Source organism: Myxine glutinosa, chromosome 1, assembly GCF_964187855.1.
Source record: "Myxine glutinosa chromosome 1, kmMyxGlut1.1, whole genome shotgun sequence".
Taxonomy (NCBI): domain Eukaryota; kingdom Metazoa; phylum Chordata; class Myxini; order Myxiniformes; family Myxinidae; genus Myxine; species Myxine glutinosa.
In genome coordinates, this window is record NC_136261.1 from 59,505,921 (window position 1) to 59,530,433 (window position 24,513).

At 44.4% G+C, this 24,513-nt stretch overlaps 1 protein-coding gene across 1 annotated transcript; it reads right to left on the bottom strand.

Moving 5' to 3' along the window:
• Window positions 1-2,898: 2,898 nt before the first annotated feature.
• On the bottom strand, window positions 2,899-17,508 carry GPR19 (G protein-coupled receptor 19). The gene is made up of 3 exons (XM_078771152.1): window positions 17,454-17,508; window positions 16,583-16,983; window positions 2,899-3,762 (listed from the first exon to the last, which is right to left on the bottom strand). Exons 1-3 carry the CDS (start codon window positions 17,506-17,508, stop codon window positions 3,052-3,054), a joined length of 1,167 nt encoding a protein of 388 aa, XP_078627278.1. The 3' UTR covers window positions 2,899-3,051.
• Between the last annotated feature and the right edge of the window lie 7,005 nt (window positions 17,509-24,513).

The window sequence follows — 24,513 nt, forward strand, 5'->3', positions numbered from 1 at the left end:
AAACAAAATAAGAATCTGCTAAAATTAACAAAAGAAGTATCAGCCAAAAGAAGAACAAAAGAAGTATTGGCCAAATGAAGAACAAAATAAGTATCGGCCAAACGAAGAACAAAAGAAGTATTGGCCAAATGAAGAACAAAAGAAGTATTGGCCAAATGAAGTATAAAATAAGTATTGGCCAAATTAAGAACAAAACAAGTATTGGCCAAATGAAGAACTAAATAAGTATCAACCAAATGATCAAAATAAGTATCAGTCAAATGAAAAACAAAATAAGAATCTGCTAAAATTAACAAAAGAAGTATCAGCCAAAAGAAGAACAAAAGAAGTATTGGCCAAATGAAGAACAAAATAAGTATCGGCCAAACGAAGAACAAAAGAAGTATTGGCCAAATGAAGAACAAAAGAAGTATTGGCCAAATGAAGACCAAAATATTTATCTGCCAAAATGAAGAACAAAATATGTATCCACCAAAATGAAGAACAAAAGAAGTATTGGCCAAACGAAGGATTGGTTAAACGATTGATTAAGATTTGGGAAGGAAGGGAGAGTCAGGTGATGCATACACGTGAATGAATAATAAATGAAAGCTGACATGACAGTGGACTTTTTGGTTCAGGACAGTGGACCTTTTAGAGGGGCAGCAGCCCTTGCTCCTCTCAGTACATCAGCGGCACAGCTGTACTCTTAGCAATGATGCACCCAGCAGCCATAGGCTACATACGAAATCTATATATAATGGAACAAGTGTATGTTCAGCCACGAACCCACATGACTGAAGCTCCTCATTATGTATACTACTGTTTTAACGTCAGTTGCACCGTGACTACGTCTATTAATTAAGTACTATTGGAACAAAGCGTACCTTTTAACAATTATACATTTTAGACTGCTGAGACTCCACAAACCTTTGAAGACACGCCTTTAGACTCCTTGAGGACCTATAGATTCCCAAAATGCTTTAAACGCAGAGGACCATTTTGACCCCGTTAAACTCTTTAGAACCCTTAAGCCCCCCCGCCCCCCACCCCCCAAGACCCAATATATCTCATTAGACCCATTGGAACCCTGAGACCACGAAGACCCTTTAGAAACCCAAGACCCTGTACACCCTATAGACCCCATTAGAACACGAAGACACTTTAGAACCATAAGACCTCTAACACCCCTTTAGACCCTGTTAGACCCTTTAGAACCCTAAGACCCGATGGAGTCCTTTTACCTTCAAGACTCTTTAGACCTCTTCACCCATTAGAGCTATTATACCCTTTATTATATCTATAAATTATACCCTTTACACTCCTTAGGTCCCTTGATTCCCTTTAGAACCCTTGGAGGCTGGAGCATACCTTTTAAACCTTTATACCCTTTCGACTGATGAGACCTCTTAGACCTTTGAAGACCCTTCAGGACCCTTTAGAGGCTATTAGACATTTACATTCCTTATACCCCTACATACCTTTAGACCCCTTGATACTCTATAGACCCGTTAAGATCCTCAAATATTGTCTTTAGACCACTTACACCCTTCCGGTCAGACTCTTTAGACATGTTAGATATCTTTAAACTCCTTTAGACTGTTTGGGCTCTTGACCATTTAGAGCTTTTTAGACACTTTAGAGTTTAGACATTTACATTCTTTTGAGATTAGACCCTTTCGACCCCTTGGACCATTACTACTATTGGAACGTACCCTTTAGACCTTTTAGACCCTCTAGATTCTAAAACTTTTAGACGCACACCACCCACGCATCTATAGTCCTCTTGCAAAACAGACTATACTTTTTTTTAGCAAGTAATCTGCAAATTCTAGCCACCAAGAGGGTGTGTACTCTGCTAGGCTCCAAGTACCATCTTCAAGGATGGTTCTATATTCATCCCACAAATTACGGTAAAAAAAAAGAAACTATAGGCAGTTTCATATTATTCTTGCATTCCTATAATTTTCTGCTTTTAATTTCATTCCCTTCAGAAGAACTACAAAAAATTTGTGGCAAAAAAGTGATCTTGCCAAAATGTTGAACGTACAACGGGCATCAAAAGGCAACCGCGTTTATCGACTAATACATTGCTGTGTGTCCAATCACATTTTCATTAAAAAAAAAAACAAGAAAAAGAGCAATCAGAGATTGCAAATCCTCTCCAGGATGTATTTTCAGTGGTTTTTAAGGCTTTTGTGTTAAATCAAATATGGCGGCCGAACCACGTGACCGATGACGTCATCATTATTTGTTTTTCGAAACTAATTTATTCCTAGATTATGCTCAAGAAATTTCATCTTGATCGGATGAAGTTTTGTACTTCGAATTATGACGTCATAATGGAGGGACCTATGACATCATCATTAACATATTTTATTCCCCATGGAGAGTTCTTTACAAAGAGCCATGTCTCAATTTTTTCTGTTCAGCACTTTCAGAGATATAGAGGTACAAACCTTTTTCGGTTTTTCCCAAGATGGCGGCCGAAACACGTGACCCATGACATCATCATTATTTTTTTTCTCCACCAGTTAATGCCGACATGGCGCTCAAGAAATTTCATCTCGATTGGATGAAGTTTTGTACTTGTCGAATTATGACGTCATAATGGAGGCACCTATGACATCATCATTAACATATTTTATTCCCCATGGGGGAGTTCTTTACAAAGAGCCATGTCTCAATTTTTTTCTATTCAGCGCTTTTGGAGATATAGAGGTGCAAAGTTTTTCGGTGTTTCCAAGATGTCGGCCGAACCACGTGACCTATGACGTCATAATTATCATTTTAAAATTCTACGGGTGGAGATGCACCCATGGTGAAAATTTCCTGTCAATCGGACCAACGGTTGCAGAGAAAATCATATTTATTCTGTGCGGACAAACAGACAGACAGACAAACAGACAGACAAACAGACAAACAAACGGACTAAATGCAATACCCTCTCCTCTGGCGAGGGTAAAAATCCTCCCAGGTCCTCAATATGGTCCACCATTCAGTGTTGGGTGCAACAACCTGGCCACGACTGGTACAAGTACAACCAAATGCCGTTGAGGCAGGGGAAACAAACTAGACAAGCGTGTTTGATGTGGTGGGGCTAGCAGGCCAGGCCAGTCGCTTCTCAAAATCAAAGGATCTGCTGTGTGTGATTCGTGGCCTGGCATCCCCTGTGTCTGGATAACTGGCAAGGCCGACATGGTGATGTCGCGCGAGGCACGAGCTCGACGTAATGGCGTACGCGTTGCTCCGGTAAAATCTAAGAGGCCTCATGCAAAGAGTTTCTTTGACGCCCCTACGGAAGTTGGAGTTGTAGATCCAAAAGAGAGCCGGTTTGAGGAGAGAACAGGTGAGGGCCAAGGCCGAAACACCGAGGGAGAGAGACAAGGCTTGCGGGCCTATTATTGTTGGAGGCCAAAGTAAGAGGCAGAAGAAGGGCAACCAGCTCACTGCGAAGGATGCCGTGACGACAAGAAACATTTTGACCGTCTTCACCTTTTCGCGTGGGACACTGTTTGCCGTGCGGCTTACCATCCGTTCGGTGCTACCCAGTTCCCAAAGAAAGCGAGCTAGGCGGAGGAAGGACAGTGTCCCCAGAGCCAAAGGCAGGGCGAAGCCAAACAGAGTCACAGAGGTGCCGTAGAGAAGGCCAACCCAGCGTCGGGGGAGGAATGGTGAACAGAAGGAACCTGGAGCCCAAAATAAATATAGGGAAGGTCCAGCCATGATGGTTGCAAGCAGCCAGGAGGTCAAGATCATCTTCTTACACGTATCGTATGATACCTGCACCACACACATATTACAAATGTTGGTGAAGGCACAGTATTTGAGTGGCCACACGAAACAGGTGGCCAGATTACCATGGATATTTAACATTGCACAATATTGCTCCATGCAAACCGGAATGCCGAGCATTTCGTTCCCTTAAAACAGGTGGCCACACAGGACAAGTAGCCACATAGTCGAGCTTTATTAGTTCGTGAAAATAGGATAAGGTCAGGTCAGACCATAACTATGTCAACATGGCCTAGTTTGCAAAAGGACATCGACAACACCACGAAGGTGCATTATCATGACCTATGTGTGTACACATGAACCTTTGCCAAATTTAGAAATTAAGACACCTGGACCAATGTCCACTTGCATTAGTCTGCAAAGGATGTAGGTCAGGTAATGTTTATACTCAGTCATGTCTGCATTGATTTAAATATAAACGCGTGGCTGGCCAAAAACTTTAATTTCAGTCCGAATTTGAACTTTTACAACCTGTGGAATCTAACGACAAGTACCAAATTAAAGTTTACCTGCTTCAATCTGTCGAGGTTGTGGCAAGGTAACATTTTACCAATTCTTATCCGTGCATATTTCTGTTGATATATTTTTTTCATCTTTTTTGCAAAAGTTGTGGCTGCATTCACTGCTGTTTCAGTTTCATGTATGACATCTTCAATTTGCACCTGTCTTTTTAGCTCACCTGGAACGAAGTTCCGGGGAGCTTATGTGATGGCGCATTGTCCGTCCGTCAGTCCGTAAACACTTGCAACTTCTTCTCCGAAACCGCCGATGGGATTGAGACCAAATTTGGCACAAATGATATTTGTTGTGCTGTGACTAAAGTTTGTTCACGGCATTAAAAAAAATCGGAGTCTAAGGGGTTTTACTGGGGGTCAAAGTGGATCCAGGTCCACCCCCCCCTCCACCCCCCCAAAATAAGAATTTGCTTTTTTCTCAGAAACTGCACACACATTTCCGATGAAACTCGACCACAACCTTCATCCCCCATGATGTACCGAAGTTTGGTCACGGCACTAAGAAAATCGAAGTCCAACTGTGTCTACAGAGGGTCAAAGTGGATCCAGGTTTGACCCCCCAAAACAGGAATTTGCTTTCTTCTCACAAACTACACATGCAATTCTGATGAAACTTAACCACAACCTTAATCAACCCGTATTGTACCAAAGTTTGTGCCTGGCATTAAATAAAATCGGGGTCTAATTTGGTCTATTGTAGGGGAAGAGGAAGGTTGCCCCCCAAAATAGGTATATTTGTTTGTTTACTTATAGTCTTATGATTATGTTAGTATGATTCTACATGCTGCCCTGTGTTCTAGCAAACATTGAAATTGGTTTTAAATACCCTTACATACTCGGATACTTGGTGCAGTATACTGTTTATTCTACCAGGTGAGCGCCAGGGGTATTGCCCCTATGTTTTATTATGTTGTCTGTTTATGTTGGTTTACCTTGTATGAATGTGCACTTGGCACACTTATCCAGGCCAATTTCCATTTGAATGTCGTCGGAGTAATGTTTCACTAATTTGAGTTGTTCTACTAATTTTTCATCGTTTGATGCAAAGAGTTTTAAATCATCAATGTACAGTAGCTGTGTCACCTTTCATGTTCATGTTAGGGTGCATTCATGGCCTTGCTCATTAATGAAGTTTCTCAGTGGTTCCTGGTTTAGGAAAAAACAAGAGGGGCAAAAGTCTATCAAGCTGGAAGATCACGCGACATGTCTTCGCCCCTGGTATTTCGAAAATTTCTTCCAAATGCTGTAATATCAGTGACTCCTCCAGATCTCCATTGCTTTCACAATCTGTTTGATTATTTGGGTGTTGATTTTGCGAAATTGCATGCATTTTATCATCCATGAAAGTGGGACAGTTTCAAAAGCTTTTTTGTAGCCTATCCATGCTGTGGATAATTAGGTTCTTCTGGTTTTACAGTTTTTGAGTATGGCCCTGTTTAGTAGTAGGTGATCTATTGTTCTGTAGCATCCTCTCTTACATACCTTCTGTTCAGCCTCTAGACCTCCTTGTTGTGTTAAGTGGTAGTACATCATTTTAGGAGAGCCAGAAAACAAATTCTGTCCAACCTTAAGATTGAACTTACAAACTTGTCTCTCTCCTCTAAAACCTGGTGGCACATTGTTAAGTCCATATCCACAGTATGCTCCCCTTCAATCTCTTCCCTCATCTCAAATGGCACCACAGCAGTCTCCTTTCATGAGAAGGGCAATTGCCTCCATTCTGTGTTTGTTTCCAAGTCTTGTGTCCCCAACCCCTCACTCTTCTCTCTCATACCCAAATGCTCCTGCACTCTCCTGCTGAAACAGATGGCATCAGCCGATGGGTCCTAAAATCCTGTTCTGCTGCTCTATCACACCCTCTTTCTCTCTGTTCTTTTACCCTCTCTTTTCCTGAAGGTCATCTGGCATATGCTTGGAAATCAGCCAACATTACCGCTTTATACAAAATATGTGCAAAAACAGATGCTTGCAACTACAGACAAATCAGCCTGCTACCATTTATCAGCAAGGTCATGGAATACATAATCACTTCTGATTTTAAATCCTTCCACCCCTCCAATGCCTTGATCGCAGATCATCAATTTGGATTCAGATCAGGCCACTCCACTCTGGACATGATGCTTTTGCTGTCTCAACAATGGATGGAGGTCCTCAATGCCAAACAGGAAATCAGAGCTGTCTCACTTGACATATCTCGTGCCTTAGCTACGGTCTGGCACACCGCCCTGCTCTCCAAACTCTCCTCTTATGGTATCCTTGGAAATCTCCACGCATGGCTCATGGAAATCCTTTCTGGTTGCAGTCAACAGGTGGCCCTGAATGGAATTCTATCATCTCCTCTTCCTGTTCAGGCTGGAGCTCCTCAAGGCAGTGTTCTGGGCGCTGTGCTTTTCTGGTCTTCAATAATGATCTCTATGGTGTGTACCCTGGTTTAGAATCGGTACACCGCATTCCTGCGTGTCGTAAGAGGCGACTAAGAGGGTTGGCGTCAGGAAGGGCATCCGGCCATAAAAACATTGCCTCAAAAAAGAGAACCATGACAATTACAAATACATATGGGCAGGGTACAGCACGAAGTGGAGATCGGTTTCTGAGGTTTGGGACATGGAATGTAAGGACAATGACAGGGAGATCAGGAGATGTGGTGGAAGTATTGGTCAGAAGAAGAGTGGACATATGTTGTGTGCAAGAGACGAGATGGAAGGGAAGTGGTGTGAGAATGGTGAAGGGTAGGCAGGGACAGAAATACAAGTTTGTGTGGCAAGGGTGCCCAGAGGGTGTGAATGGTGTTGGTGTCCTGTTTTCTGAGGAGTTTGTAGACAGTGTGGTGAGTGTGACAAGAGTGAGTGATAGGTTGATGATGGTGAAAATGATGATTGGAAAGCTCTTGGTGAACGTCATCTCGGGATATGCTCCACAGGTTGGTCGGAGCGATGAAGAGAAGGACAAGTTCTGGTGTGCGATAGAGAAGCTGATGGAAAACGTGAAAGATGAGGAAGTTGTTGTGGTAGGAGGAGACCTAAATGGACATGTGGGAAGGAGTATGGATGGTTTTGAGGGAGTTCATGGGGGTTACGGATATGGTGTGAGAAATGGAGAAGGTGAAAGGATTTTGGAGTTTGCTGATGGAGCTGATTTGTTGATTTGTAATACTCAGTTCCAGAAAGAGGATAATAAGCTTGTTACATACACGTCAGGTGGGTCGACGACAACCGTTGACTACCTGATGGTGTGTAGGCGAGATAGGGGGCACCTCCAGGACACAAAGGTGATCCCGGGGGAGGAGGCTGTTTCCCAGCACCACTTGGTTGTCTGCGACATAAGGGTGAAAGGTGCGAGGAGAGCTCGGCGGGTGAAGTACCAACCGAGAATGAAGGTGTGGAGGTTGAAAGAGGTGACAGTAAGGGAGGTATTAAAAGAGAGGCTGAGTGGGGTAGAGGATGATGTGGTTGAGCTTGAAAGTGGTTGGATGTCAATGAAAGCTAGTCTGTTGGGAGCCGTTAGTGAGGTATGTGGATGGACAAAAGGACCACCGAGGCACTCGGAAACATGGTGGTGTGATGATGAAGTTGGAAAGAGGATTGAGGAGAAGAGGAAGGAGTTCAAGGAGTGGCAGAAGGCGAAGGGAATGGGAGCAGAAACAGCAGAGCATGAAAGTTATAAGGCAGCCAAGAAGGCTGCAAAGAAAGAGGTAGCAAAGGCGCAGGAGGCATGTAGGAAAATGTTTGGAGAACGTTTGGATTCGGAAGAGGGTCAGAGACCAGTATTCAGGATTGCAAGGCAGATAGCGAAAGAGAGCTGTGATGTGATGGGGGTGAGTTGCTTGAAGGATGAAGTGGGACAAATCGTTGTGGACCCAGATGGAATTAAAGGAAGATGGAAAAGATATATGGAAATGCTGTTGAATACAGAGAATGAATGGGATGGCAACATGGAGAGTAACCCAGTTTTAGGACCGGCAGAGAAGATAACTGAGAAGGAAGTTGAGGAAGCGATAAAAGCAATGAAGAGTAGAAAAGCGGGAGGGCCGACGGGAGTTGTGGGAGATATATTGAAGGCAGGAGGAAGTTGGGGTGTGAAGAGAATGACAGAGATCTGTAATCTAGTGGTGAAAGAAGGCCGCATTCCAGTGGATTGGGAACTGCGTACCCTCGTCCCTCTATACAAGGGGAAAGGTGACCCTCTGGAGTGTGGCTCGTACCAAGCGATAAAGTTATTGGAGCATGGAATGAAGGTATTGGAAAGGGTGTTGGAGAGGAGGATACGGAAGAAGGTGAAGATCGACGAAATGCAGTTTGGATTTATGCCATGAAGAGGAACGACAGACGCACTCTTTATTGTGAGGCAGTTATAGGAGAAGTTCATGGAGAAGAGGAAGAGGTTGTTTCTTGGGTTTGTTGATCTGGAGAAAGCATTCGATAGGGTTCCACGCAAAGTATTGACATGGGCATTGAGGAAGTTTGGAGTGGAGGAATGGTTGATCAGAGTAGTGATGGCAATGTACAAAAGAGCACGCACAGCTGTAAGGACGAAGGACGGGAACATTGGTGAGTTTGAGGTGAAGGTGGGAGTGCATCAGGGGTCCATACTAAGTCCACTACTATTTGTAGCTGTGATGGAGGTGCTGGCTCAGAATGTAAAGGAGGGTTTACCATGGGAGTTGTTGTATGCAGATGATCTGGTGTTGATTGCATAAAGTATGGATAGACTGAAGGAAAGGATGAACAAGTGGAAGGAATGTATGGAGACAAATGGTCTGAAGGTGAATATTGGAAAGACGAAGGTGATGGCAAGTGGTAAAGCATGTGGTGAGGTGGAAGGAACTGGGAAGTGGCCATGTGCTTTGTGCAGGAAGGGTGTCGGAGTGAACTCCATTCAATGTACAATGTGCGCTGAGTGGGTTCATCAAAAATGTAGTGGTCTGAGAGGGTCATTAACCAGTGTGGCAGCTACATTCAAATGTAAGGTGTGCATGGAGGGAGCTGCAGATGGAGGAAATGTTGAGTTGGATCTTGGAGATGGCGTGAAGCTGGAAGGTGTGAAAACATTTTGCTACCTCGGAGACATGCTGAATGGAGAAGGTGGATCAGACTCGGCAATGGATGCTGGAGTGAGATGTGCATGGAAGAAGTTTCGGGAACTAAGTGGCGTGCTGATGAGGAGGGGAGTGTCGTTGAAGCTGAAGGGAAAGGTGTATGCTGCATGTGTGAGAAGTGTTATGATTTATGGGAGCGAGACATGGGTAATTAACGTAGAGCAGCAACGAAGGCTGGAAAGGGTGGAAATGCGAATGGTTCGGTGGATGTGCGGAGTATGGTTTAGAGAGAGGAAGACAAATTATGAATTGTGAAAGATGATGGAAATAGAGCCTGTGATTGATGCTGTGAAGGGGAACAGGTTGAGATGGTTTGGTCATGTGTTGAGGAAGGATGAAAGTGACTGGTGATGATGGAAATATGATGGTGATGATGAATGATGATGATGATGGTGATGAAAGAGTGATGGAAATGAATGTAGAAGGAAGTAGAGGACGGGGAAGACCGAGAAAGACGGCTAAAGATGGTGGAAGAAGAAATGCGGGCATGGGGGTTAACAAGGAGAGATGCAGAAAATAGGGCAAAATGGAAAAGATTGTCATGGGGTCCGCAAGGCTAACCCCCGCTCTAGCAGGGAAAATGGCCTTAAAATGCATGTTGTTGTTGTTTGTATTAATGATCTCTATGACTCTCTGGAAAATCCTCTCTATCTTTTTGCTGAGGGCTACACTTCTGCCGCTCCATATCTGAACCCTCAGATCAGCAGGCAGCAGCCTCTTCATTCTCTGCAGACCTGGTCAAAATCACAGAATGGTCAAACAAGTCGAACACGTCTTTCAATCCCGACAAATCTCACACTCTCACTATGTCTCTCCGAAAAGACCGTCTGAAAAACCCTCCCATCTACTTTCTCAACAATCCTCTCGAAGAAGTTCTGTCGCTCAAGCTTTTGGGTCTCACTATCAACCATGATATTTCCTGGGAAAACCACATTTCCAAGCTGGCCTGCAAAGCTAGTTGCCGACTAGGCAATGGGCATCTTCCGTCGTGTGAAGTCTTTCCTTGGCACCTCTGAGCTCCTCACCACATACAAAGCTTTCATCTGCAGCTTGATCAAGTATTGCTCTCCCCTCTGGGATGGTGCTCCTGCCTTACACCTAGCTTGGCTTCACGCTGTAGAAACCAAGGCTTTTAGAATCATTAAGTATCTCCCGTGATGAAGTTGATTCTGAGGGCCTTTCACTCTCTCACCACAGGCAGGTTGGTGGTCTTTCTGTCTTCTACTGACTCCTCTCTGGTCTAGCTCACCCTGCTCTGTCTGTATTCTGTCCCCCAAATATTCCTGCAGGACACACAAGATCTGCCAGCAACCTTCATCTGGTGAATCTGCCAAAATCAAGACTCTCTGCTCATCTTCACTCTTTCATTCCTCTTTTTCCCACCTCTGGAACAAACTCCCACCCTTTATTCAATCCCACTCCTCCCTCCAGGTCTTCAAAACAGCTATTCACCACCATCTCTTATCTTTCTCCTCTTATGGAAATGTTGTTGTACTATTATGTTTTATCATCATTTCCTTGATATGAGCCTCATTATATGCTCCTATAACTTAGTTACAAATAATTCAGTGACAAAAACATGAAAATTTTCATTCAGGTTTGTTGGAAAAGCTTCATTCTTCATTCATAAAACTAATTCAGGCCTGGGCATTAGAGGCGCCTCATAATTTATCTTGTGTTATAACCATGTTATATAATTATATTCTTTGCATGAGCCTTCTTGGATGCTCTTATAACTTGGTTACAAATATTTCGATGGAATAAATATAAAAATATTTCATTCACATTCGAGGTAAAACCTTCATTCATAACACATTACACATAACACATTACTCATTACCCATTACCCAATACACATTACAAATATGACACAATACACATTACACATAGTCATAATAAGTAAATAAAATGCCCAGGCCTCCCAGGACTGCATTGGTGTCGGATTTTTGACAATGTTGTGGACATATACATTCTAAATAATACGATCAATGATTCACATTTTCTGAGCAAATCCACATCCACGAGCATCGACTTGGATTGAAAAAGGATAAGAAAGAAAAAAAATCTATAAAAAAAACAAAAAAAAACAAACAAAAAAAACTTTAAATGAATACATCCGTTGGGCCTCCGAGGCCCAATGGTTGCAAAGGTGTAGGATTTTTGACAGTTGTGGTCATATACATTCTAAATAAAAGGATCAGTGAATCATATTTTTGAGCAAATACTCCATGAGCCTCAACTTTTCAGAGAAAAAAAAGTTGAAAAACCAAAAAAACAAAAAACAAGATTCATTACTTGTATGGGATTCTTCCAAATACTAGGATCAATGATTCACATTTTCTGAGCAAATACACATCCATGAGCTTCGACTTGGATTGAAAAAGGAGAATTAAAAAAAAATCTATTAAATATCTTTAAAAAAAAATTAAACTTTGCATGAATATATCCGTTGGGCCTCCAAGGCCCGTTGGTTGCATACTGTTGGTGTAGGATTTTTGACAGTTGTGGTCATATACATTCCAAATAAAAGCATCAGTGAACCATATTTTTTGAGCAAATACTCCTACATCAGGCTCAACCTTTTAGAGAGAAAAAAGTTTAAACCCCCCCCCCCCCCCCAAAAAAAGATTAATTACTTGTATGGGATTCTTCCAAATAATAGATCAATGATTCACATTTTCTGAGCAAATGCACATCCATGAGCATTCTGATGTGCACATCCATGAGCATCCTGCTTGGAAATCAGCCAACATCACCGGTTTGCACAAAAAAGGTGCAAAAACAGATCCCAGCAACTACAGACCAATCAGCCTTCTCCCAATTATCAGCAAAGTCATGGAATCCATCATTGCTTCAGATATTAAATCTTTCCTCTTCTCCAATGGCTTGATCTCTGATCATCAATTTGGTTTCAGACCTGGTCACTCTACTCTGGACATGCTGCTTCTGCTTTCTCAACAATGGATGGAGGTCCTCAACACCAAACAGGAAATTAGAGCTGTCTCCCTTGACATTTCACGTGCCTTCGATACGGTCTGGCACCCTGCTCTGCTCACCAAACTCTCCTCCTTTGGTATCCATGGAAATCTCCACGCATGGCTGGCGGACTTCCTCTCTGGTCGTAGTCAACGTGTGGCCTTGAATGGGTTTCTCTCATCTCCTCTTCCTGTTCAGGCTGGAGTTCCCCAAGGTAGTGTTCTGGGCCCTGTGCTTTTTCTGGTCTTCATCAATGATCTCTCTGACTCTCTTGAAAATCCTCTCTATCTCTTTGCTGACGACTCTACTCTCTGTCGCTCCATTCCTCATCCCTCAGATCGGCAGTCTGCAGCCTCCTCACTCTCTGCAGACCTGGACAAAATCACAGACTGGTCAAACAAGTGGAACATGTCTTTCAATCCTGACAAATCTCACACTCTTACAATGTCTCTCCGAAAGGACCGACTGGACAACCCTCCCATCTACTTTCTCAACAATCCTCTCCAAGAAGTTCTGTCACTCAAGCTTTTGGGTCTCACTATCTGCCATGATCTTTCTTGGGAAAACCACATTTCCAAGCTGGCCTCCAAAGCCAGTCGCCGACTGGGCATCCTCCGTCGTGCGAAGTCCTTCCTTGGCACACCTGAGCTCCTCACCACATACAAGGCTTTCATCGGCAGCTCAATGGAATACTGTTCCCCCCTCTGGGCTGGTGCTCCTGCCTCACACCTTGCTCGGCTTCATGCTGTTGAGGCCAAAGCTTTCAGAATCATTGGAATCTCCTGCGATGTAGTCAACACCGAGGGCCTTTCACTCACTCACCGCAGGCAGGTTGGTGGTCTTTCTGTCTTCTACCGACTCCTCTCTGGCCTTGCTCCCCCAGCTCTCTCTGTGCTCTGTCCCCCCAATATTCCTTCAGGTCGCACAAGATCTGCCTGCAACCCTCTTATGGTTAAACTGCCAAAGTCTAGGCTCTCTGCTCACCTTCACTCTTTCATTCCCCTTTTCTCCCGCCTCTGGAACAAACTCCCCCACTCCCTTCAATCCCACTCCTCCCTCCAGGTCTTTAAAACAGCTGTTCACCACCATCTCTTATCTTCCCCCATCGAAAACCTTGATCTTTTCTACCCCCGGTAATTCACCCCAGAGTCCTTGCAGTGTTCATATGTTTTATTCCTCTCCCACCTCCCCCCAAGTCCTCCCGATGTCCCTGCTCTCAAATGTTGTGTTTGTGTCCTTCCCCCTCTTCCCCCTCTCTTTTGTGTCCTTCCCCCTCTCTCCCCATCTTGTCTGCCGCTCCCCTTGTTTTTTGTGTTTTGTGTGTCGGTTTGTCTTTTTGTGTGATTAATGTTAGCTCTTTCACGAGCCTCGATCTTGTATACAAAAAAAATAAAAAAAAATAAAAATAATTGACTTGGATTGAAAAAGGATATAAAAGAAAAAAAATCTAGAAAAAAAAAAAAAACTTTACGCGAATACATCTGTTGGGCCTCCGAGGCCCAATGGCTGCATATGTGTAGGATTTTTGACAGTTGTGGTCATATAGATTCTAAATAAAACGATCAGTGAATCATATTTTTTGAGCAAATACTCCTCCATGGGCCTCAACCTTTTCGAGAGAAAAAAAAGTTGGAAAACCCCCAAAAAAAATTTTTTGCAATTTTATTTTATTTTATTCATTACTTGTATGGGATTCTTCCAAATAATAGGATCAATGATTCACATGTTCTGAGCAAATACACATCCATGAGCATCGACTTGGATTGAAAGAGGATATGAAAAAAAAAATTATAGGGGAAAAAATACAAATAAATAAAATAAAATAAAATAAAACTTTACATGAATATATCCATTGGGCCTTCAAGGCCCAATGGCTGCGTATATGTAGGATTTTTGAACCCTGCATCTAAGAGCTAGCATATATGACCCGTCGCTTCGCTGACGAAAACACAAATGTTTGCGTACTTGAAAAAAAAAAGATGTTGTTTTGTGTTTAAAAAGACATTAATTGAAAGAAATGGGGAAAAAATAAAATTAGGCCGTGTATTGGGAGAGTGTTAAAGTAATATTCATCAGTGCCTTTTTAGATGCTGAATTGCAAATAATATACAACACACTAAGAGGAAGATCAAAATGAAAAGAAATTCTTCCCCTCCCACTCCCCTCTCTTCTCTACTTTCTTTTGAATAAATTGTCTCTTTTTGTTCTCTTTTTGTTTAAATTGTCTTTGAATAAATTTATTCAATTTGGAATTGAATAAATTGTCTTTTGAATAAATTGTCTTTTGAATAAATGGTACGTATATAATATATATAGATGAGTATGATTTGTAGGATTTGGATTCGTGGAGATTTGGAATCAACGTGGTGGATAAACCATCTTTGTAGGGAGAGGGATACGTGGTTATGTTTACTTCCTGAGAGTGGTTTCATTGAAATCTGATCTCAAGTTAACAAAGAAGGATTCCTGGGAGATCCTGCTCTCCGTGCAGAGATAACCGACGTCAAGTGTTGGCATTTGCAGTTTTGACACGCATGTGCATGTACCCATAAAAACAAAAATTGGGATCACAAGCACTCCCGGGAAATACACCGAATCCACCGTAGTTGGATTGATTTAAATCCGTTAAATCCGTTCTCATAGACAAGATGGATTTATGGGAAAAGGTCATGTATAAGCTTATCGGTGCATTTTTGGGTAAAAGTTGGGAACCTCACTTTTTAACATAATTAGGGTATGCCGAATTCGATTGACCCGGTTCCCAAGCCGAATTTTGAGTTTTGAATTTTGAGAATTTTGAGGGTTCCTCTGTTGATTCAGCACGACATATTTTGTTCTCGAAGACTAGTAAACTAGAAGCAATGTCACCGACAAGTGATGCTCTTCGTTTCCATTTGATGCGAGTGCACTATCAAGCTTGGTATGGTAAGGAAAATCCCTCATGGTATGGAAAAATGCTTATTGTGTCATACCTGACCTTCCTGCACCTGTGGAAATGGGATGGAAACGTGGTGATTCAGGACGAGAGCCTATTCTGATGTCACTGAGTCCAATCCCAGAAAGTTGCCTCGAGATTATTTGTTGTGCATGCCAGAAGCAATGCAAGACTCGACGCTGCAAATGTCGCTATTCAGAGTTGAGGTGCACATCAATGTGTTTCTGTCTGCAACAGAGTGATGATCAGACCCCTTGTATGAGTTTGATGTAGTTTGGCAAAACAACATGTGTGACATTCCTGAATGTTTGTGCTTTATGGCCATATATACTTAATTTTAGAATAAATGGTTGTATGAAACATTGTCTTATTAAAACCATTTCCCATTTTATAGTCGCCCACCATAATATAGATTAGACGGATTTATGAAAAAGGCCATGTATGAGCTTCTCGGTGCATTTTGGGGTAAAAGTTGTAAAGTTAAAGTAAAAGAGCTGCATGTATATACATGATATATAAATGCTTGTTCAAAGAAATTGTCCAAAAATGGCAATTTGATGACCATTTTGTTTATGCTAATTAGAAGATCAAAAACTCAAAATTCGGCTTGGGAACCGGGTTAATCGAACTCAGCATATCCTATTTATGTAAAAAAGTGAGGTTCCCAATTTTTACCCACAAATGCACCTAACATTCACATTTCTCAGAAATCCGTCTACTCTATCAAGTTATAACACGACAAACAGACAAACATACAGACAGACAGACACGGCTCCTTTTATAATATAATATATATATTTTAATGTTCATGGTCATAAAAATTTTGGATGCCCCCTAACCTAACCTTTGACTACCACTAGTTTGTAGTTTATAGGTTTATAAGCTTGTATTGTGGTGTTGTATTAAATAATGAAAATCTGGAGTGTCTGTGCCATGCCTACATCAGAAGTCCTACCAACTTCATGATAATGGATATAATAAGTACAGACAACAAGGTTGCCAATCATAGCACAGGCTTTGATGGGCCTGATGGCTTCCTCCTACATTGAAGTTCCTTGTGAGGGAGTTAATATTATAACATGGGATTTCTAATATCCACGTTCCAGAATGGATCGGCTTTACATCCCCTAAAATGGATTGCATGGATCAAGATGCAGCGCTCCCTGCTGACATTTCACGAGAGGACAACCTTAATCTGATGTGATTCCGAGACTTTGAACTCAGGTCAAGACCACACAATAAAAATCATCCTGTAAAATGTTTCCAAATACTCAACGGTGCAATTACCTTGAAAATGAGAGGGTAGATGATGGTGTAAAAACGATCTATGCAGATGCAAAACAGCACCAGAGTCTGAGCAAATACGGCGAGCAACTGGACCAGCCTTGCTAGGCGGCAGGCTTCACCACTGGGCCACCGCCCAAGACCTCTGGCTTGAACCAGGAGCAGCGGGGCTAAAACCACGCTGAGAAGTATATCCGCTGAGGCCAGTGACACCACAAAGTAGTTGGTGGTGCTCTGCAAACGTCGACTCCGATAGATCACGAGGCAAACAAGCACGTTACTAATGAACGAGGTGAGACCCAAGGTGGCAAAAAAACTGGTGAACACAATGGCTTCCACTGGACGTAGTATGAAGTCCTTTTCGGTTGGTAATGTGCCATTCCTGTCTGTCCATGGACTCTCACCTACATGTGTAGGCAATTGTGTCAGGGACACTGCATTCAGGCCAAACAGTGGAGGCATCTGGAAAACATTAGTAGGTGCAGTGTGATTAGGATTAGTAGTTGTCAATATATTACATACGGAAATATCTCAGAAATCCTTTAATTGCAATAACTGTGACAAAAAAACAAGACCAAGAGTCTAACCACGGTGTAGCTGGGCTTGTTTGATGCTTTAGTTGAAGAGGATAGTATGACCTGGGTGAGGATACCAGGTAGCAGTCAGCAAATAATGTAAGTATTAAATTTTTTGACTTCAGGCATGAACAGGTGAATGGTGATAAATGACTTTGGTCTTCAGGCGAATGACTTGCTTAAAAAAACGGCGAATGGCAAACAATGAACCAATAAATTCCACATTCCTGTGCCACCTTTCAATCAAATGTCAGGCATTGACAGCGGGTTCGTGAAGGACTTGGAAAAAAAAAACGTACCTGAACGAATGTTGCTATATCCAGCGAATGTCACCGATGGAAACCCTGATGTCATTTCCTCATTCTGTTTGACCTCAATATCTCTACATTTTCATTCCAAACAGCATCATTCATCATTCCAATCACAAATTAACACTGCAGTATTAATATCTCAAAATATAATGTTAAATCACGATTGCATTGAGATGCTGTATTATCAAACCAGCGAAAGGTCATCGTCTGTTCACTTCCGGATTCGGGAGCAAGGTCCATGTCGATCGCATTTCAAAATCATAATTGTATTGAGGAATTAACTGAAACCTCTTATCTAATACCTTACGACACCCACTGGGATCCCAAAACGTTCCACAGAAAGTTATTATATTTCATTTTAGTAAAATATGCAACTGTATTGAAATGTCCTACTGGTATCCATTGGTTTCTATGGGATTTTCGACCAGGAACGTGACCAGATCGTCAGCTCTGATTGATAGACGTTTGAGACGTTTGTCAGGGACATACATGTAAAGTAGATGTCGATGTAACTAGACCTTCGCCGTTCATTACGATTCTTCTGTGAATGCTCGATGATTCTCGGTTATTGTGCCGGTCGGCGAATCCGTGAATTATCGGTGCATGGAGTTGATTGGTTGAACAAATGTTTTCTGGTTTTTTTTGAAGTTGTTACTTGAGAATATTCGGCTGATCGTTTTGAGATGACTGTGATAAGTAAAACACTTATAATGCATTTATAGCAAAAACTGTTATAAACTCCCATGATCCTCATCGTCACGGGTTCCGCCATCTTGATGCGAGCTTTGCGGTCGATGGCTGATGAGTGGTGGACATCGGAACTAGTCCGTTATATCCAGCATGTCCGTGAACTTTCACTGGGGTTTTTCATCCATCTCCACCTGCAATGCTCAATAAACTGTTTAGGTAGATCTGCATAGGTAGGTGCTCCGATGATCGTGGGTAGCAAGAACCACTTCGATGTACAGTAAGCCAGGGACCTGTCCAGCCCAAATGTCGTATTAAGGTGTATCTTCGTCCCCATTACGAGGAATGGGGCATGTTAAGTAGTTGTAGGGATTATGTTAATTCTCTTGTACGTCGTTTCCTCTGTGATCATTCTTTTGTCCCATATGGCAACGCACCATAGACATTAGTCAGGCCCATTAGTTACACCACACACACTACTTAAATTCCCCTCCACCACAATAACAACAAAACTCACCGGAAGAGCAGGCAGGAAGTGCCCATGCATTGTGCAGTCATGGTGATGACACATAGCACAGGCAGGACGAAGTCCGCCGATTGGCAGAGTCAGGAGGGACTGGTGATTGGCCAAGGGAGGGGCAAGAAGCTTTCCTAGGATTGGTGGAAGGAAGGAGGAAGTGGCATACTGATTGGCTGCCGACGAATGGCAAGAGAGAGAAGTGACGTGGCCATTGGTGGAGAATTGAGCCTGTGAGGTTGGCCGGCAGGGATTGGAGAGAAAGAGAGCTGATGTAACGAGGGCAGATAAAACAACTCGCTGGCCGCATTTTGCCTTCACATTCTGGATGCCACAGCGGATGGTCGTGGACTGACATTTTCTCTCCGATTTTCTTCTCGTTATTGGATCCCTTCATGTCCGGACGTCCCCCCTCTGCTGCCTCGTGATTCCTCTCCCTCGATCTCTTGCTCTTTTTGCCACCTTTGCTCTCTGACCTTGGACCCTTGCTTGTTTGGTGACGGACGGTGGAGAGACGTTGGAGCGCTGACGATCCTCCTTCCCTGCATTCATGCACCGGACCTCGCGAGCGATCACGCGTGGATGTGAGGCCTGCCGCAGCAGCATACACTGACCTAGCAGCGCACGAGCATGGGCGCGTCGAGGCCTGCTTCGCGCCAACCACCAGGCAGTTCCCGCCAACACCAGAGCCGCATCCAGAATGCGTGCTCGAATTTGGCGACGTTGACGAGGACACACTGCAGACCGAGATAAGCCCAGCACAAACACAACGGTTCCTTTCATTTATACCCTCCCTTGTCTTTTGTTTTAGAAGTCTGGTGTGGGGACGTCCCAATTTAGAACATTTATTTGAGCATCACATTTTCATTTTACCAGCATTCCGTTTAATAAAGCCGGCGTTTATTTTTGGACATAAAATCCGGTTCATTTGAGTAGAATTTCCACAGGGTTGAAGACTTCGCACGGGACCATCAGGTAAAAGTTGCTGCTTCTTCTTCCTCTCCCTTCCTCCCACGCTTATATCGTGAGTCGGTGTTTGATCAACGCCTTAATTAAAGCTCAATTGGTCATCCATGGTGTGCTCCGTGTTAATAGAGACATCCACAGGACAATACTAATAATGTTCCACTTCCACAAGGTGTTTTTCCTTCAGTGATAACGTGTATAAATAGCTTATATTTATAATGGCATTTACATGGGAGCAACGGCTTCTACTTGAAGTAAAAATATTATAAACCACAAACATGTATGCTTAGCTTTTTAATCAGTCGCTAATGCTCTTTATAACACTAAATGAAGAAATTTGGAGAATCCCGACATCCGTGAAGTAAGGTTTACTTACAGACTGAGCGAAGATCTACTGCACTCAATATAGCCCACAGATGTTGGGTTAATAACATGGCCCTTTCTGCCGCTATCGGGGCATTTTTCATAGCGAACTTTTGAAACTCGCTCCTGCTGTTTGATACGAAACTGAAAGGGAGGAAGATCGCGGCGTGCTCATTTACCAAGCAGCTAGCTTGCGCTTGCTAAGCCAGACGTTCCTTAACGGTTTTGAATGCAATGCTTGGTCGAATGCTTAAACCACTTGGCGATCTCTCCACAATAAACTTGGTAAATGAACACACACCCAATGTTCTTGAGACCCGACCATAGATCGACTGTAATATATATACATATATATATACATATATATATATATATTGTTGCGGATATGAGGACTGTATTATTTTTTTTTGTGTGCTTTATTATTATTATTGTTTATTCTGCGCCTCCTGCCTCCGGAGTTGTGTAAAGATAAAAAGGGCGTCTCGGTAGTTATTCCATGAAACACCACATTGCAGGACCCGATAAAACCCTTGTTCAGCAGTTTATATCCTTATTATGTGTTTTAGGGTAAGGCCTTGTCGTCCATTAACATGACACTCCATTGCACCGAGTAAAAGAGATAGATTCCCTTCATTCCCATTCCCAAAAACCTCCATTTCCCCTTTCGTAATGGCCAAGCCTCAATTTGGCAATTACATCCCCTCCAAAGCCGCCATTGACCACGAGGCAGGGTTGGGGAAGAAAGGCCCCACCTCGTCATAGAGGGGAGGAGTAAGTCGGCCCCGCGCATCCAACCCAGAACGAGGGGTTTGGCTTGAGAGGGCGGAGAGAGAATGCTTGGGGGAGGTTCGCAAAGGGTGAAGGGCGGGGGTTATAAAACCCGTTGCATCAGCCCCCACCGAGAGTGGCGAAAAAGAGACAAGCAGATGAGTCCAGGAGAGTTGCAAAAAGGTCCAAGGCTGAGCTGAGCTGCGTGGTGAGGTGCAAAGGAAAGAGCTGGGTCGTCAGAGCAGAGCTGAGTTGTGAGGTCCAAAAGCAGAGGTCATCCAGGGAAGTGCAAAAGCCTGCTATTCGTCACCTTGCTCGCCAGCGGCAGCGTCTACAGCAGCAGCAGCAACAACGCTCGCCAGCCGCTTAGGGGCCTGGACGGCAGTTCGGAGCAGGGCTGCGAAGGAACGGCGGCTGCAGAACGTTCGGATCGTGCTGCCGGACCCAGTGGACTTTCCTCTCCCTCCAGTCAATACACTCTGCAATTCCCCGCGTGAGTCTGTGTCTTCGTTTGTTCTGTCCTGGGTATTAAGTAAGCCTGTTAGATAAGCTAGTAATTTGCACTGTGTCGCCTGCGTCTCATGTCCCCTGTAAATAATCGTGACTGTTCTTCTTGCTTGTGTATGTGTACATAATAAACCCCGTTACTCTTCTGTACGTCTTCTTCTTCCTCTTTGCATTCGGTCGCTTTAGAGTTTTCCAGATTGAGTATCTGTGGCGCGATACGGCCAACGTTTGGGTGAATCGGGTTTAGTCGGGGAACAACTGTTCGGCCGCGGTTACACCACCGCTCGGTAAAAAATAACATCTAATCCGCGGACCGTAACAAATTGGTGTCGGGGAGTGAGATACGGACCCGAAGCATGCTTAACGCGCTCAAAATTACAAGCTGCTGGAAATTTGTGTTGTAAAGCAAAACCCGAATTTTGAAATCGCGCCATGGCTGGTCAAGGCGACGGGATGCCGGTGGGAGAGATACAGATAGACGGGGTAGAATCGACCCAGGACCTCGGGGAAATGTATGTGGAGGAAAGGGTGGAGGAGAGTAAAGAAGGTGTGGTTGAGGGGGTATCAGGCACACAAAATGGCGCTCTCGCGCACGTGGTTGAGGGGGCCACGGCCGCGGAACCAATGAGCGCGGTCCAAATGCAAGCCTTCCTGGCCCAATTCATGGTGGAAATGCAGAAAAAAACGACAGTATGGAACAAATGGAAGACAGAAGGAGGGCTGATAGTGAGAAAATGGAAAGCAGAATGATGGGGGCAATGACGGACGAAGCGAGGGCTCAGAGTGAGCAATTGGGGGTAATGAGGGACGAAGCGAGGGGTACCGGTGAGGGATTAGACAAAAAATTTGAGGGGTTAGACAACGGGATAAAAGAGGTAAAGAATGGGTTAACGGGGGTGGAAAATAGAATGGCTGCCCAGGAGAATTAGATAGAAGGGGTGAAACATGGGTTAATAGGGGTGGAAAATAGAATGGCTGCCCAGGAGAATCAGATAGAAGGGGTGAAACATGGGTTAATAGGGGTGGAAAATAGAATGGCTGCCCAGGAGAATCAGATAAAGGGGGTGAAAACTAGGTTAATGGGGCTAGAAAATAGGATGGAAGACAAATTTCGGGCAATAGGGGAGCAATCCGCCCGGGAAATCGAACATATGGGGAACCAGGTAGAGGAGGTGAAAATCGGGTTAGAAAGTAAATTGGATGCTCAGAGGGATGAATTGGGACAGATGAGGGTGGCATCTACAAAAGAGATGGAGGAGATGAAAGAGGAGATACGACGAGGTGTAAGTGAGGAGGTCTCGGGGGTACGCGAGGAGGTAAAGCAAGGTGGAAAGCGTATGGAGAAAGAAGTGAGGAATAATACGGCGACGTTACAAGCGGGAATAGAGGGTCTGACGGAGGAGGTGGAAAAGCTGACGGTGGGACAGACGGAGTTAGTGGAGCAGGTTCAAAGGAACACTGCGGTATTAGGAGGGTTGAAAGCGACACAAAAAGAAATCAAAAATGACTTGATAGCGACACAGAGGCAATGTCAGATGGTACGTGAGGGATTGACAACGAGGTTGGACGAGGTGACAGAAGTAATGGAGACGAAGGATCGAGAGGTGAGGACGCACATAGAGACGGTCAAAATAGCCTTAGAGGACGAACTTGAGGAGACGCACCGGGAAATAAAAGAGGTGAAGCAAAAATTAGAGGAAGTGGAAGAAGTGGTGAGTGAAATTAAGAAGAGACGGACAGAAACTAAGAGGGAGATAAAGGAGGAGGTGATGGAATATGTACAAGGTCGGTGCTCAAATCGTGATGATGTGCTCGCTAACCAAATAAAGAGTTTGCAGGTGGCGAAGGAGGTGCGGAGACGAGGTGCCAAGGTGAGTGGCGATATACGTGGAAATGTATATGATGTGAGGAAAGCTTCAGTCGGCTTGGGGGTTGATTTGGATCCAGGTGTTCGTGAGAGGCCGTTGGTGAAGTGTGCGACAGGTCTGATGTGCGAAAGAAGAGGTGTGTGAGAATGTCCGACTCTGGGGTGTGTGAGGAAAAATTGCGCGCCGAGGAGTGAGTGTGCTGTCGAGAGTGAGTCGGTAGTAGCGCGTGTGCGAGGGAGCACATGGAAGCGCGTAGTGAGAAGTGTTACAGAGGATATAACGGAAGCATGCACGCCTGTGGTGAGTGTTACGGAGGAAGTAACGAAAGAGTGTGCGCAAGAGGATGCGCGAGAAAGGTGTGTAACGGACGTGTGCATGGGGAAAGAGTGCGCTGTCAAGAGTGAGGGAGAATGGATGCCTGTGGTGAGTGTTACAGAGGGTGTAACGGGAGAGTGTGCGCAAGAGTGTGTGCGAGAAAGGTGTGTAACAGACAGGGGCATGAGGAAAGAGTGCGCTGTCGAGAGTAAGGGTGAGTGCGCTGTCAAGAGTGGTGGTGAAAGTAGTGAGAGTGACACGGAGCGTGAGTTGGTTGTGACAGGTGAGAGAGGATGTACACCTGGAATGGAAGGATGCACACCTGGAATGGTAGAGCGTGTGTGGGAATGCACACTGGAATTGGACGTGAGGCACGTGGTTGGGTGTGCGAGTGAGAGCACACCTGTGATTGTCACAGAGGAGGTGACCGAGGAGGGGGCACGAAGAGGTGTGTTGGTGAGGTGTGGAACGACGAATGTGTGCCAAGGTGTTCGGTGGTCAGGTGTGTGACCAAGTCTGTGAGCGGAATGAGTGTACATGGGTGTGTAAGAGAAGGTGCAATGACAAGGAGCATGGGAACAGCTGGATGTATGAGCAAGAAAGGGGTAGCGTATGCGTGTGAGCATGCAGGTGAGGCATCGACGGTAACCGGGTTAGCGGTTAGAACGACATTTAGCCGAATCGGGCCCTCGGTGCGTGCCGGGCTTCGCGTGCCGCGAGGACCAGCGGGGATCCGAACCACGGCGGGTTCCAAAGGACCGCCGTACGCGATCCACGCTGGGCATCGCTTTGAACGGCTGCGTCCGTGCTCCACTAGGCAGAGCGGGCAGCCCAATAGGAAGGGTCGTCATGGCGACCCCTTTTTGTTGAGGCATTCCGGCAGGTCGAGATCGGGCCATGGGATGGCTCCGTGCCGAGGTGGTGCGAGGGATCTCGGCCCGGGTAAACCTCCTTCCCTGCACCGAATGTTGGACGCATCCAGCCGCCGGCACCAAACAACCCGCATTCATTGCTCGGCTTTACGAAGCCGGGCTGTGGAAGTGAATTGGCGCACCGA